General features: G+C 35.4%; 1 protein-coding gene across 5 annotated transcripts in view; it reads left to right on the top strand.

Annotated features, from left to right (window-relative positions):
- DNAJC24 (DnaJ heat shock protein family (Hsp40) member C24) overlaps nucleotides 1-16,429 on the top strand; it is an 81,179-nt gene that overhangs the window by 39,134 nt on the left and 25,616 nt on the right. For 3 of the 5 annotated variants that reach the window (XM_004446896.5, XM_071218137.1, XM_071218134.1), the window contains exon 3: nucleotides 8,523-8,661. In XM_004446896.5, the coding sequence (XP_004446953.1) occupies nucleotides 8,523-8,661 (139 nt within the window). Of the gene's footprint in view, nucleotides 1-5,730; nucleotides 5,871-8,522; nucleotides 8,662-16,429 lie in introns of all 5 variants that reach the window. The other 2 variants (XM_071218136.1, XM_071218135.1) reach the window with 1 other exon arrangement.

Genomic DNA, 16,429 nt, shown 5'->3' with positions numbered 1-16,429 from the left:
ATGCAAATATATACACACATACACAATTCCTGTGGGGCTTGACTTTCCTTTTATTCTCTAGCTAAAAGTCTGTACTAAAGCATTTTAAGTAGCATGTGTAATCAAGTATGTTAACAGTAAAAACAAATCTAACTCTTCATTCTTTTACACCATTAATCGTCATTAATCATGAGTAACAGTTTGTATGCTACTGCATGGCTTGTATCTTTGGTTTATGGTGACTGGCAGTAGCAAATTGTTCATTTCCTTATAGTTAATTTCTTTAGGTATAGTGACTACAATAAGAAAATTTAAGAATAGGAATATGAAATTATGAACAGTTTGGTTAGACTTTCTAACCAGTTCCTGTTCTGCTAGAATTAATTGGTACCCTCTTAAAACTTAAAATACTATATTTGACATAATATAAAACATCCAGCTGGTAATTAACTTGAATACTTACATACTTGTTTCCTCAGTTTTAAATAAGTTTAGGTATTTTGTTAAATTTTTCTTAGTACATCTGATAGATATTTTAAATTTTTATGTACTTAACAAATATTCATTTTACAAAGTTGAATCATTATCCCTATTTTAGTTGTTGTGATAGGGCAATGTGAGTGAATGACTAAAACATAAGTAAGAAAGAGCTCTTAGCCATAAAAGTCACAAGTATTAGGCTGTGGTTGTTCAGTGGAAAGAGAATGACTATTCATCTGCAAAGGTTTCTTGAATTAGTTTGACAAAAGATATTTCTTGAAGGAAGCAGGCATTCCAGGTAGGGAGACAATAAGAATCTAGTTAGGGAAGAAATGAAAGACTTGTATGGTTGGTGGAAAGTTCCTTTTGGCCACAGCAAAATAATATATAGGCTTATGTGTTTCAGGACATTGTCAGATTGGTAATGAATTGGCACTAGAAACAGAATATGTAGAATTCAAATCTTTCAGCACTTCCGGCATTTATTCTCTGCTGATAACAGGCAGAATAAAAATTGTAAACTGGATGGACATTTGTTTAGTGTAACTATATAATTCCATTTTGTATGGTATATTTATATAGAATATAGTACATTTCCTTATTTCATATTTTATGAAGTATAACTTTCTAGGTTCACATTGCCAGAGGAATTGTGAAATGGTGCAGCCACTTTGGAAAACAGTTTGGCACTTCCTAAAAAAGTTAAAACATAGGTTACCATATGATCCAGCAGTTCCACTCCTGGGTATACCTAAGAGAAATGAAAATATATGTCTACCTAAAAACCTGTACACAGATGTTCATAGCAGCATTATTCATGACTGTCAAAGGTTGGAAACAACCCAATATTCATCCACTGATGAATGGATAAACAAAATACCATATATCCATACAATGGAATATTATCCAGCCATAAAATGGAATGAAGTACTGATACATGCTACAATATGGATGAACCTTGAAAACATCATATTTAGTGGAAGAAGCTAGACATAAAATACAGCATTTATTTGAAATATCCAGAATAGTCAAGTCCACAGAGACAGAAAAGTAGATTAGTGATTCCCAGGAGCTGAGAGGAGAGGAGTGCCTGCTAATGGGCTCAGGATTTCTTTCTGGGGTGACAAAAATGTTCTGAAATTACTTTGTTGTGAAGGCTGCACAACTCTGCAAGTATACTAAAAACCACTGAACTGTACACTTCAAATCAGTGAATTTTATGTATGTAAATTAAATCTCAACAAAGCTCTTACTAAAAAAAAAAAAAAAAAAAGCCAGTGTCATACCCATAAGATTTGATGAATTTGGAGAAAATTAGGAATACAAAATTGTATTTGGAAAATGAGTAATTTTTAATAATAAATCAACTTAAATCAAATATAATGATATGGTTCCTACTCCGCAGGATGAGTTGTGACATAGTCATACAGATTTTTCTTGTATGACCCTACAAGTAATGCTTTGATTTATTATTTAATTGAATAGCATTACTTGGTATTTTGTCCTTCATTTTCATCAAATATAAAATATATACAGTGTGACGGTTCTGTTTCTCTGGAGAATCGACTAATACATAAAATGTTGTTTATGAGGCTAATTATAAGTTGTCAATAAATGTAGACAATTCAGCACTTTAAAAAAAACATGTAGAAAGAGACATACTTTTGGGGGGTGGAGATAGCAATAAATGGGAAAATCTATTTAGAAAAAAGACTGCTTTTCCTTGTCTGTTTCTTGTTTGTTTGTTTTTTAGATTATCAACTTAGAAATTCCTTTCTAAAGTTATAAATGTTAGGTTTTGATATAAATAATAATTGCATCTGTTCTCCAGGATAGACTTCTTTTTCCTGTTGTAAATTTGGGAGGATAATAATTATTGCCAATTATAGCAAGCACAACCAAGGACAAGTATACAGTGAGTTCTACCTGTGCCAGTATGGATGAGGTGATTCTACATTTTTTCCTGGCTTATCCGTCTAGTTCCTTCTGTAGAGGGTCATTACAGAAGTTTGTTGTATTGCAAAATGACAAAGGGAAACCGTGCTTTCCCACAGCCCCAGTTCTTTGGTGGAGACCCTATTGTCTGCATCCTTCTAGAAACATCAGGGACCCAATGGTGGGAGTTCTCAAGCCATGGCCTCTCTCCTTCCAGCCACCCTTGATATTTTTTGGTGGGTAGTGGCAGTGGTGACACCACAGCACAGTGGGTCTGCAAGGCATCCATCTTTCAGATCCCAATGGAAAGCAAGCCCTCAAAATCCAGCCCCCGGCACTCAGCAACTGACCAGGATTTTGGACCAGTGCCTTTCAACTGGGGAGTGCTGCACTGCAAGACCTTTTGGAGTCTGGGATATTTTTGCGGGGAGTTTTCAGGGGAGTTTAAAGGACATGCAATTCTGCTGTGTGGGAAGTAGAAAGAAAGGGGGAGATTTTAAGAAATATATTGGTGAGCTTTGAAGAATAAATGCAAAGAGATGGAATATTTTGGAAATTAACTTTTGGTGGCTGAACTTTTTTTCATGTTTATTTTCTCTGTCTTTTTTTTGGGAGGAGAGGAAATTAGGGATGTGATAAGCAACTCTGGGAAGAACATCCTTGGTTTTTATGAAGTTATCAAAGATTAAGAATCCACTAATTTGCATGAAATATTTTAATAGTCTATATTTAATACTTTTGTAAATCAAAAGCAGTTCTTTTGAACTGCTGCCTTATTACTCATCTAATTCTTTCTACTTGACCTCTTCAATTTTATTAATCAACAGTTAAAAAAATTATTTTCTATAGAGATGATGAATACTTCAAAATGGACTATAAGAGCATGACAATTCTAAATAAAAATGACCCATAAATTATATTCTATTTGGAATGTGTATCACTGTAATATCATGGAAATTCAACATTGGTCATATTGGTACTTCACAAATTGCAAAAACCATAACAGTATCCAATTTTTTTTTCTTCCTGAGTTACTGGTAGATCAGCCATCATTATGATTCTCTTTATGGTAGTACAGAATTGGTTTATGAAACAGCATTTTCCTTTCTGGAAGACCAGAGGAGGAGGAAAAAATGGGACATTAGGGATTTTTTTAAAGAGGATTTGGCCTTCCTTATTTTTAAATTTCACAGCCCCAAGTCCATAATATTCTGTTTTTTGAACACATTCCTTGTAGTGTTTGTTTACTCTGTCTCATTCTCCTTTTTGAAAAGAGTTTGAAGATGACCCTATATCATATTTGTTCTTAATGTCAGCTGAATAGAATGATGTAGTAAATACTTGTTCATTAGAAAAAAGTATTGGAAAAAAGACGCAAAAGAAAGAGTATTTTCTAGGATAGAAAGGCGCAAAATCTCAGATTAAACAATTTAAATAAGTATTCATGAGGATACTTGTGCAAAGAGACAACTGCTATAATCTCTGCAGAGATACAGAAAAAAATGCAGTGTTTGTATTCGGTGTTTCGGCAGGGAGCAAGATTTGAATTTCCAAGTAACTGTAACTTCCTTGGGAATTACGAATGCTGAGGGAGTTCAGGCAGAGAGACAATCAGGCACTCACACACGTACACACACACACACTCACACTAGTGTGACCCCCTCAAACACTTCATGGAAGAAATGGCATTTGAACTGGTGGAAGATGTTCCAGTGGAGACAACAGCATAAATAAAAGCATGGAAACAGAAAAGTATGAGGGTTAAGGAATGATGCATGAAGGAGTAGTCTAGAATGACTATACTGAGATAGTATATCTGTAATAGTTGTCATAGATAAAGTTGAAATAGTAGATTGAGTTCTTTTATTGGAGGACTTTATCATGGATAAAGGATAAAGAATATGACTGTAATTCATTATGCAACAGGTTACTATTTAAAATTTTGAGGTGACGGTTGTAAAATTTTTTTGGTAAGATTTATTTATTTATTTAATTCCCCCCCACTCTCCCCCTCCCCCGGTTGTCTGTTCTCTGTGTCTATTTGCTGCGTCTTGTTTCTTTGTCCGCTTCTGTTGTCATCAGCGGCACGGGAAGTATGGGCGGCGCCATTCCTGGGCAGGCTGCACTTTCTTTCGTGCTAGGCGGCTCTCCTTACGGGGTGCACTCCTTGCGCGTGGGGCTCCCCTACGCTGGGGACTGCAGCATGGGCCAGCTCCACACGGTCAAGGAGGCCCGAGGTTTGAACCGCGGACCTCCCATGTGGTAGACGGACGCCCTGACCACTGGGCCAAGTCGGTTTCCCACGGTTGTAAATTAAGACAAGTGGATTTGTAAGCAGGTGGGATGGATTAGAGAACTGTTAGAAAGTGATTGCAAGAGACCAGTTAAGGACTACTGGCCTGAGCTATAGAAGGGTCATTATGTAGTTAGAATCTGCAAGATTTGGCAGTGAATGGGATGAGAGAAAGGGAAGTTTGGTTGTTTTTTTGTTTTGTTTTGTTTTGTTTTAATGCTATAATAGATGGCAATTTAAAATTTTTTTATTTGCCTATTGTGTGTTGCAAGATTTTGTCGTTTTCTTAATTTTGAGTTAATTGCTTCCAGGGGACTAAATTCCTCTGACTCCAGCAAAATATATTTCAATTTAGTAATGAAAGGAAATGGAATTCAGTTAAAATAAATTAACTTTTCAGTATTATTTTTAGAACATACCTATTCTGTTAATTAAGGGATATCAGTATTTTTGCTAGTTCCTTGGTGAATTGTTGACCTTGGAACTCCCTGCTGTTTGTATGATTCAATTCCTCAGTTAGTAAGCCCCTGGGTGCTTTAGATTATATTTATGTTTCATTTAATTAGTGCATGAATGAAGTGGAAAAGCTTTGAGCTTTCAAGGATGGGTAGCTTTAGCTAGAGGAGATAAGAGGAAAGAAGGTTGAGGAAAAATGTAAGCCTCGACAACACAAGGAAAATTATTGTGCCTTTTAGGAGTGATAGGAATGACTTGAGACTGCTTCTTGCAGGAGAACTCAATTTAGAAATAGTAGGGAAAAAAATTACCATTCACTTTGGAAACAGGAAGTTTTGAAACCTAGCTTTAGGGGTTTGGATTCCCATAGGCAACAGAGACTGCAGGTTTTTAAGTTGAGAATGTGCATAATAATAACCCCATTTTATTATAATAACCCCATTTTATTACTAGACCTTGTCACTGAAATTTATTAAAAAGCTGTAGAGTCTGTGGCATATTGATCTGTGAATAAGTTTCCTGTGGCTATTGAAACAAATTACCACTAACTAGGTGGTGTAAAACAACAGGAATTTATTATCTTACAGTTCTGGAGACCAGAAGTCTGAAATCAGTATCACTGAGCTAAAATCAAGGGGCCTGCAGGGCCATGCTTCCTCCAGATGTTTTAATTTTTGGTGGCTGCCAGCATTCTCTGGATTGTGATTGCATCACTCTAATCTCCAAGGCAAGCATCTTCAAATCTCTTTCTACTTCATCTCCATGTCACTTTCTCCTCAGTGTGTAAAATATCCCTCTGCATCTCTCCTAAAGAATATCTGTGATTGTGTTTAAGGCTTACCTGGATGATAATCCAGGATAATCTGTCCTTTTCAAGATCTTCAATTTAATCACATCCTCAAAGACCCTTTTTCCAAATAAGATAACATTTACAGGTTCCAGGGTTTAGGACCTGATATCTTTTGGGGCTATTTTCAGCCTACTGTAAACTGTATTAATCCTTTTTAGACCTTCATTTTCTTCTAGATCTTGCATCAAAGCAGATTGGACTGAGACTGTTAGCATCCCAAATGACGTATTTATTTTTTTTAGCAGTAATCGTCATTTTTAATTGAACCACGTATCATGGTACACTACTGCATTCTAGTTAGTTTTGGGCAGTCAGGAACTGATTCTTGATTTTATAAGGCTTTCTTGCTCAGATTGGTATATGACCAGGTCTAATCTGTTTTACTTATTGTACCATGTAAATTTTCTATAGCAGCCAAATTACATGTCTTTATACCTATAATCCTAGGAGCATAGAGTATGTAGCTAATAGTTTAAAATGACTTCTCCAGGGCTTTACTTAATGCTTGTGTCACACTGAATTTAAGACTTTCACATGATATACTGGTGGCATATTTAAGCATATTACATGCTTTAGATTATTGAATCATGCCAAATTTACTACACAAATCTTCCTATAGTGTTAGAGAAATGGATTACCTAGAGAATTTTAATACAGCCAGTTCTATTTTGGCTTTGGGATATTGCTTTAAATGTCTCAACTTTAGGAATCACCTGAATCTCAGTATGGAAATAACTTTTTATGAATATCATTTGATAAATGGTTGCCAAAAACACACACACAGACACACACACAACACAGAACAATCCTTAGTCATCATATTATAGGGTTTAAATGCATAAATATTAATAATTGATGGATTTGGCTAAAGAAAAGAAAAAATTTGCCAGACGGAAAGTGGAAGCCTAATTCTCATTGTTTGCCCTATAATCTTTCCTTAGCACACATGATGTTCATAAGTTCTTCTGTGCAACCAAATAGCACAAGAACTTCTGCTATAGTGGAGATCATCAGCAGTGTGGAGTTCAGCATGAAAAAAGACCCACTGTTACAGCCAGTATTCTATTTTATGATTAAAAACTATATACTTTCTGAATTCTGGCTTGAAAATTGAAGTAACTTGATTTTGTTTTACTTGCTACAGTTTACTAAGTCTCTTTCGCTTTAGTAACTTGGATAATAAATGATATGGTCATTTTTTAATGCTCTTTTAATGTTTTAAAGTAGTCTAATCAATGAAGGAATTTAAACAAATGTATCATTTATTTGTGAGTATATCCTTATTACAAATGTGTCATTAATTTGGCTCTTTTATTATGAAAACGTCATAAAGATAAAGTAAGAATAAAGAAAAAATTATTTTACTAAGAATAGTAGAATTCTAAGAATACTATTCTAAGTTCAAAGGAAATTCTTAAGTTTGCTTTTGATATAAAAATATGTTCTGTGATATATTTTCTGAAACTTTCAGAATAACTTCTGGTTGAAAATTCTGGAAAAACACTCTTAAGTGGTTCCTTTTTTACTTGAGTATGGAAAAACCACATTTCTTAATATCTGCTACTATCCCTAGATTATTTTTTTAATGTCTCTATATTTAGAAACTTTTCTTCACTTTCTTGAAGTGAGAGATTGCCATAAAGCAAATGGCATAATGACTTTTTCAGAAGAACTGACAAATAAAAAGAGAATGAAGAAAGAAATGGATATATTAGTGAGATATCCAGTAAGCCACATGTACACCAGCTTTTGAGAATTGGTGAATTGACATTCAACTTTCTATTATTGACCAAAGAGTCTAAAAAAGTTATTGCATATTGAAAGCATTCTTAAACATTTCTTAGGCTTAGAAAATTTCATGTAAGAAAGATAATATTATTGAATGGATTTATATTCAGATGCTTCATTGAGTCTGTAAAGTTGTTTCTTACAAATCTGCCCTAGAATAGCTATTTTTAAAGACAATTTTATGTTTGGGGATTTATAATTTTAAAACTGTCACGCTGAGCCAAAAGATGAAAGGTGTTTTATTTCTATAATTGACAGATTTTTTTGAATTATGATTGTGTAATCTAATTTCACAAGAAAACATAGTAGTTCATTTGTATAAAGTTATTTACAGCCAAACACATTATATAAAGAAAGCACCATACTCTGCAAAGTTTGCGTGCTCCCTTTTCCATATCCTGTTTTTCTGCACGTACCTATTTCTGTTTGTGTTAAGTCATCCTTTCTAGGTACATTGTCTGTGAGACCAATAATTCTATCAGTAAGTTATCCAGAAAGCGCTGTCTTTGCATATTGTGACAGATCATATCATTGGTGGATTTGTAGCTACTCCCATGGCCTAATTAACCTGGCATTTGTCTCCTGTGCCCAGCACCATTGTCTCATTGCTTTGTTTCTTAGTTTATCTCCTCATTACCTTTTCTCTTAACTAAAGTTTAGGTTTATAGCTGTTTTATTTCTTCTTACTCCCATCCAACCCTCTTTTCACATCCCCTTCTTTCTCTTACTCTTGATTGGCAGTATCATCCAGACAAACAAAGTACAGATGTGCCAGCAGGAGCAGTGGAGGAATGCATACAGAAGTTCATCGAAATTGATCAAGCATGGAAAATTCTAGGGAATGAAGAGACAAAAAAAGAGTATGACCTGCAGCGGCATGGTAGGTACTCGCAGTGAAGAGCCACAAGCACATTTTGGAGTACAGTCTGCAGCCACTCCTGGGGAGCATTTTAGAGGATAATTTATTTTTTTGTACCAAGTTGTTATTGCCTTCTTTACTCCTCCCCTCCATCATTATTGTTTAATTATGCCCTGTTCTTAGTAGTGATTATGGTGTATTCTTTGAGAAGTTAACAAAATCTACTAGGACGTGGCTTCACAAGAAAGCTACTTTTATAACGAATGAAAAATGTTTACTTATCCTTTCCTAATTAAGGTTTTTATATTTTAAAACTTCTTTTTATTAAATTTGATTATGTACTGATGAAAATTTTTAACTGTAGTACTTTTAAGAATGTATACTGCATAAATGCCAATCTAAAGAAAATAGAATAACATTGTAAAGCACTCTGTGCTGTCTCCAAGCTTGGTTTAGGCTAGATTTCATGCTTATTTCCAGTATAAAACTATTCTTTATGACATTGTTATAAAAGATATTTTAGGAATGCGCATTACCTAAGCAATTTTCATGGTCATTTCTTTGATGCATTTTAGAATATAGTTTCTTAAAATGGTGAAGAGGTATTGGGAAAAAGAAAGGGAGAAATGTAGGTCAGGTTTGTTAAACACAGACTGCGGTTACATGAAGCCATAGGCTGTCTCTCAACACTGGCCTTGGGATAGGAGTCCCCGTGCCTTCTATTTGAACATCCAGTATGCACCGTACTTGCTAATAATAGGGAGAGTCAATAATCAGTTACAGCCTTTGGGGCAGACACTCAGTTGCATTCTGCAGTAGCACGTACCAGGCTCAGCATTGATTTATATGTGTTGATAAAACCTCACTGTCTGTGACTGGTCATCAAATCACCTTCCATGCTCTATGTTGACACACCATCAAACCTCACAAAATGATTTTAAGACACTTACAATTTTTTTTTTTAAGATGTATTTTTTATTTATTTCTCTCCCCTTCCTCCCACCCCCATTGTCTGCTCTCTGTGTCCATTCACTGTGTGTCCTTCTGTGTACACTTGCATTCTTGTTAGCGGCACTGGGAATCTGTGTCTTTTTGTTGTGTCATCTTTCTGCATCAGCTCTCCTTGTGTGCCGCACCACTCCTGGGCAGGCTGCACTTTTTCACATGGGGCAGCTCTCCTTGAGGGGTGCACTCCTTATGTGTGGGGCTCCCCTATGCGGGGGACACCCTCGCATGGCACAGCACTTCTTGCGTGCATCAGCACTGCGCATGGGCCAGCTCACACATGGGTCAGGATATACTGGGTTTTAACCCTGGGCCTCCCATGTGGTAGGCGAACACTCTTATCAGTTGAACCAAATCTGTTTTCCAAGGCACGTACTATTAAGGTTATGAAAATTTTATTTGAGGAACAAACCTTTTTTTAAAAAAACATGCAGTATTATGGGATCAAGTCAATGATATATATGGAACATCTATATATTTTCAGAGGGACTCGTAACAATAAAATTATTTCTTATGGGAAGGGTGTGATACCTTTGTGTGAAAAGGCTCCATGAGCTATTTGTTTATGCACTGGAGTGTTTTTTTTGTTTGTTTGTTTGTTTTTTAAGATTTGTTTTTTTTTTTTAATTTCTTCCCCCCTCACCCCCATTATCTGCTCACTGTGTCCATTCACATGACTTCTTCTTTGTCCACTTGCATTCTTGTCAGCAGCAACAGGAATCTGTGTCTCTTTGTTGTGTCATCTTGCTACTTCAGCTCTCTGTATGTGCAGCACCATTCCTGGGCTGGCTGCACTTTTTTCGCGTGGAGCGCTCTCCTTACAGGCACACTCCTTGCACATGGGGCTCCCCTACATGGGGGACACCCCTGCGTGGCACAGCACTCCTTGTGTGCATCAGCACTGCTCATGGGCCAGCTCACCACACAGGCCGGGAAGCCCTGGGTTTGAACCCTGGACCTCCCATATGGTAGGCAGACGCTCTTGTCAGTTGAGCTAAGTCCGCTTCCCTGGAGTATTTGTTTTTAATAGTGACTTATTTATAGTACTGATCAGCTTTAAGGTCCTATTTTTTTAAAACTGATGAAGTTACTTTTTAGAAATTCTAAGAACCTTACAAATATACTTTTACAAAGAATTAGCATTAATTTTCAAACATGATTTCAATATTGGGTTCTTTCATTTGGTACATATATTAACATCTTTCTAATGGTGTACTTCTTTTGTAAATATGTTCATAGTTCTGACAAAAGAATGTAGAGGTGGCTCCATTTGAGGATAAGCTTTATCCATACATACATCTTTTTAATGCACACTATTGTGTGGGAGAAGTTACCTATGCTCTTAAATCCACCAAGCTCTCCTGGACATGATTATTGTCACCTGGTGCTTTCTCATATCTTTATCGATCTTTCTTATGCGGGATGCCAGTTTTCTTAAGACAAGAACGATTCATATAATACTGTACCCTAAGAAGTGCAGGGTCTGTGTATCCAGCATCACTCTGCATTTTTGCAACTCCACAGCCTGTGTACTATTAAGAACATGGCAGTGAAATTCTCACGAATTGTCATGAATAGACTGTTGCCTAAAGAGTACAGGCTAGGGAGAGATCAACAGTTTATATAAATGATTCCTCTTGCTAGGGCACAGAGTGGGGTAGATCAGGAATGAAAAGGAATAGGAACAAGAGTGTAGCAGAATCGCATGAAGGTTTAAAAGGTGGTTAAAGAACAAATAATCAATGTCTTCAAGCCTTTCCCATTGCTTTTGAGAAGGATCTGTGGAATTGTTTGAGCTTTAAGTTCTTGGTTTTAAAGTTTTAATGGAAGCACCTAGGGCCTACTGTATCAAGTGGACCCTTGGAAGTCATTGATAAGATCACAGAGTTTAGTCAAACCAAATACAGTGAGAATTAATACTGATTCATGATTCAGATAAATAGATCTGCTTGAATGTCATTTTGCTCTGCACGTTTTTCAGGGGGTTGGTTATTTGATTGAGCTATTCAAAAGGACAGTAGAAAAAATGTTTCATGGGGTTTTAATACCTCAGATCTAAGTACCAACTATTTCCTTCTTTACTAGAGTCTCCCAATAACGAGAATACTTTGTTTCAACTTTAAATGGAGCTTGACTTGCTGTTTATATAACAAACACATCTCTTGTCCAAATATAACTTGGCCTTTCTTAAAGCTTTCATACCGGAGTGATTTCTCAAAAATCTCTTATTATACCTGTTTTCCTATTATCATTTCTTTTGAATACTGACAATTTTTTACTTTTTGACCCATTCTCAATAAATGGTTCCTCAAAGAAGGAAATGAACTTGAACTTCTAACACTGAGGATTTAGATTTGTTAGGAACAAAACCTTTGATAGTGATAATTTGTTAAAGACCTGGATAGGTTACCAAGGAGAGAATATTTGTTATAACCAGGTCAAAGCACTCTTTTTTCTAGGTCACCCCCTGGGGATATGGAAATAGCCTTATGATACAGGATTCTTTTTGCATGCAGTGATAGTTCATTCTAAGACTTTATTTTCATATGGTATGCTTTAAATATGTTTGTTTCCTACCCTCCATTAACTTGCAGTGTAAGATAAATTTGAGCTCTGTAATAGTTGGGAAGGTGATCGGATATGTTTTATTGGCTGATGTTGAAGGCTTTCCCATATTTCACAGCTCAGAGTTGGTGCTCTGTTTTGAAGAAAGTCTCATTAATATTACCCACAACCATATATTTCTCTAAAAGATAATTTGATGGAGGCTTTGACAATCATATTTCTTTGCTTTACAAAAGAAATTATGAAGTGTGCTCCTTATAATAAAGAAAAAGTAATAGTCAAGGGCAGATAACCTGATGTAAAGCACATGTATTTTTTTCTCTTTCATTTCCAGTTCTACCTCATTAACTTTTTGGGGCAATGTTGGCTAGGTTAAAGAGAAGCAGATTCTAAGCAGGAATGAATAATATTCAGTACCCAGAGATTATACATTTTGAAAGCAATGTTAACTAGTGAATTTAATCCATTAGTTCCAGTTGGCATATTTACCTTATTGTTTCTAATACTGCTTCCAAAGGTTGCTTCCAGTGTTCCCTTGAAAGGCATGCAGTTATTAAAGACTAGGCTTTGCATTTCAGACAACCACTCGCACACTTTAGAAAATCTTTTCAGAATATATAAAATGTCTACATGAATAATATCTGTTGAATAGATTTTGGTGCCTTTATAAATCTTGGGCGTTTTCTCATATATTAAGCACATTAAGAAAAAACACACCAGAAGTATATGATGGGAAAATAATAGAGATCATGATTCAATAGCTTTGCAGTGTTACAGTCACACAGATCTCTGATGTCCCAGTGGCTCTATAGTTAGTTACTTTTCTGTGACCTGAGGAGAATCAAACCTTCAAATGAGGCCACTCAAAATAAATAATGGTTTTGTTTTGTTTTGTTTTGTTTTAAGATAAATGGATTGTATTTGGGATTCTTGCTGGAATATTATTCTATATTAAGACATATCTTGAGTGAATTGCTTTGGTAATAAGGAGCCTTCATCATACACGATTAACCAAGAACTTGGACCACAACAGCCTGGCTCAGAAGGGGGTTGAGCCAGACATTGTAAAGTGGTGAATGTATCTTTGGGTAAAGCTGATCAGCTACTCTTCTTAGCTAGGTACAAAAGGTCATTCTTTTGTTCTATTATGCAATTCACTTCGTCCCTTTATTAGGATAAATATTTGAGAATGGGAGGTGACCATATAAATCTTGGACCAAAAGAAGACATACATTAAATTCCACCAACATTTATCTGCCATACAACTGAATTAGCATGTACTTTTTAAAACTCGAAATAAGAATCCCTCCTAAAAAGCATGTTACTGCCAAAGACTGATAAAGTCCATAAGAAAGAAGATAATATTCTTTTAAGTGTAGATGATATGAATTTGGATTAACTGTTAGGAATAATGATTTAAGGGCAGTAAATATTTATGCAAATTATGTGCTAAAACTGTCTCAAAAACTACTGTGAGTTTAATTTTATGAAATGTGAATATGATAAAGATGGATTTGGTTTGTTTGTTTTTTTTTCATTTTCTTCATTAACAAGGAGACTTTGGTAATGTCATTTAACCAATCTGTACTCATTCATTCTAGTCAATCTTTGTAACACTGGAGAAACAGTTAAAATGTGCTGGACTGGATTTTTAAAAATAGTGCTTCTGTAATTTAAGCTGCCTTTTGTCTATTTTATTTTTTTAGTTGAAATAAAGTTAAAAAATACTTTAATTAGATTAGGATTTCCATTTACGGTCATATCAGTATTTGCACATGGTTTTTGGAATTTCACCATTGGCTGTAAAAATTTATTTCAGGTAAAACTTAAAGATAAGCATCAGCAGGTATGTTATTTGGTGAATGTTTCTGGGAGAGTGTATGAAATGATGCAGAAAATCTATCTAGACTGTTGAGGACTGGAAATTTCTTAAGAGGAAGAGAGAGTTATAGATAAACCAGCTGTGAGGGTCTCCCTTCTCCATCTTATTTGTTACAAGGAGGTGACCACTCACATTGTACTTTTACTTGAATGCAAATAACTTTTTTGCAATGCATATGTATTTTAAGAGGATTTCTTTTCAATTATTTAGAATAAAAATTTAGCCAGTTTCAAATAGTGCTAAAGAAACCCATAGCCAAAATTATAGTTCTCACATATTTGAACACAATTGGAAATTCTGATTTAATGATAGAAAAATGTGGGATTTTAGGAAGTTTGTGTCCTCAGCATTAACCTCTCTCCCATTTTCTACCTGGATGCTTGGCCCAACTGAAAGGAATGGGTCCAAAACTATCAACTGGTCCACCTTTCTCATTGCTTGAATTTTTTAGCTCGCACTTGAAACCTTAGTTTCATTTTATGGTCTTCTTTAGAAAGTTACTTCTACTTTGCTGTTTACAACTAGGAATCAGAACTGTCAATTGACATTTTGTAATGTTTTCCCCCATGTGTGATTTTTACTCACAGCTGCCTAGATTATAACACATACCCAGATTATTTCTGTAGTTGCTAATTGGACTTCCATTCTCTACTGCTTTCCTCTCCCGTAATCATTTACATTTTGATTAATCTGTCTTTCTTTATTCTCACTTCTCTTTAAGAACCTTTAAACAAGTGCCCCTCCCCCTAACACTTAGCCCATTCACCTGGAATTTAGGTGACACAGAACATATAAATTTGTCTCAGATTACTTTTCCAGCCTATCACAAATATAACATGAATCTTCTCTCCTGGTCCATTAAGAGCTCCCAAACAAGTTTGCGTATTCTGTTTGCTCTTACTCACAACACCTTCCCATTCTGCTACTTCACAGCTTATTCTTCATTCAAGGTCCAACTAAACCTCTCCCCCACCTCCAGCCTTCCCTGACATTTGAATCTACCATCTTTTCTTCTCTCAGAATTTAATCTTGGTACTTACTGGTTCTTAGGTCTGGCATTTGCTATGCTTGTGTTTTTTATGACGTCTTTTGTCATAAAATACTGTCATTTTATATTGTTATTCAGTTCACAAATTCTGATTGTATTTCCTGTCTTACAGTTCAGTGTTTGACACTTCAGAAAGACTAAATAGTTATATAAACTATGGCTTTGATAATAATTGGTCAAATTTAATGGGACTGACAATAGTAAAGTACATTCAACTCCATAACAGAAATCCAGACAAGGTAAAGGGTTGTTGTTGTCCTAAATGGTGGAACTTGGGAGCTTTTTTCTTCTAATAATAGTTTGGTGCTTTGTCATTTTCTTGTGGTCTGGCATATCTAGGTCATCCCAAACATTATGGGATAATAATAGTTAAAATAGCTGCTGTTTCTTTGAGCACTAGGACTGTGGTATTTGTCTTTTGAACATTGTTTAGTAGTGTTTAACAACCTTGTGAGGAAGACATTAATACCTAATTTCCAGAGAAAGTTTGAGGCTCAGAGAGGTTAAGTAATATGACTAAGGTCACAAAGCTAATAATTGATAGAAGAGGGATTCAAAGCCATTCCATCTGATCACTGGCTGCCAGGTTTTGAATAGATTGTATACATTGTCATATTTTAGAACTAGTTTTAATTACAAATATTCAGGGATAAGGCATTTTTGAGGATCAGAGTGAGATGCCAGGCCTATTTCTGCCGTTGCTGTACCTGTTCTATAGTGAAAGAGAAGGAATTCCATTTCTAGGATTTCATTTGGTACCTTTCATGAGCACTTGGTTTACACCCATTTTATAAAAGTTCCACAGTTCTTCAAGTCCATAATTAAGGTCCGAGCTGTTTGTCATTTTTCTTTGACAAGGTCCAACTAAACCTCTTCATCTGGAAGAGGTTTATAGCATTTTATGATTTAATGAGCAGATTTCAAGTTAAATGTTGCCTGACTCTGAATCTCTTATTAAGGTTAGAGACTTTTCCAAGAACAGGGTCCTGTTAAGGACAAGGAAACTGATTACTTTCAAGTTAATTTCTATATGAAAAATTTAATTATGTGTAATCAATTATGTATGGTTTTAAAATATCAAGCTAGTGAGTTAGTCCTAAAGGAAAAGGCTGCTGTTTGCTTTTTACTTTAGCTTGGATACACACATGGCTCCTATTTTATTTTTTAAAAGTAAATTCAGAGGACTAATTACTAAATGAGAGCTTTCTGGGGACTTGATCACTTGAGTAACATGTTGCTGCACATGACTAGTAGGGATAGAACTGCAGATGGACTTGATCTTTTGGGCA

Source organism: Dasypus novemcinctus, chromosome 10 (assembly GCF_030445035.2).
Source record: "Dasypus novemcinctus isolate mDasNov1 chromosome 10, mDasNov1.1.hap2, whole genome shotgun sequence".
Classification (NCBI taxonomy): domain Eukaryota; kingdom Metazoa; phylum Chordata; class Mammalia; order Cingulata; family Dasypodidae; genus Dasypus; species Dasypus novemcinctus.
The sequence above is the reverse complement of the archived record's forward strand: the minus strand, read 5'-3'. Positions and strand labels throughout refer to the sequence as shown.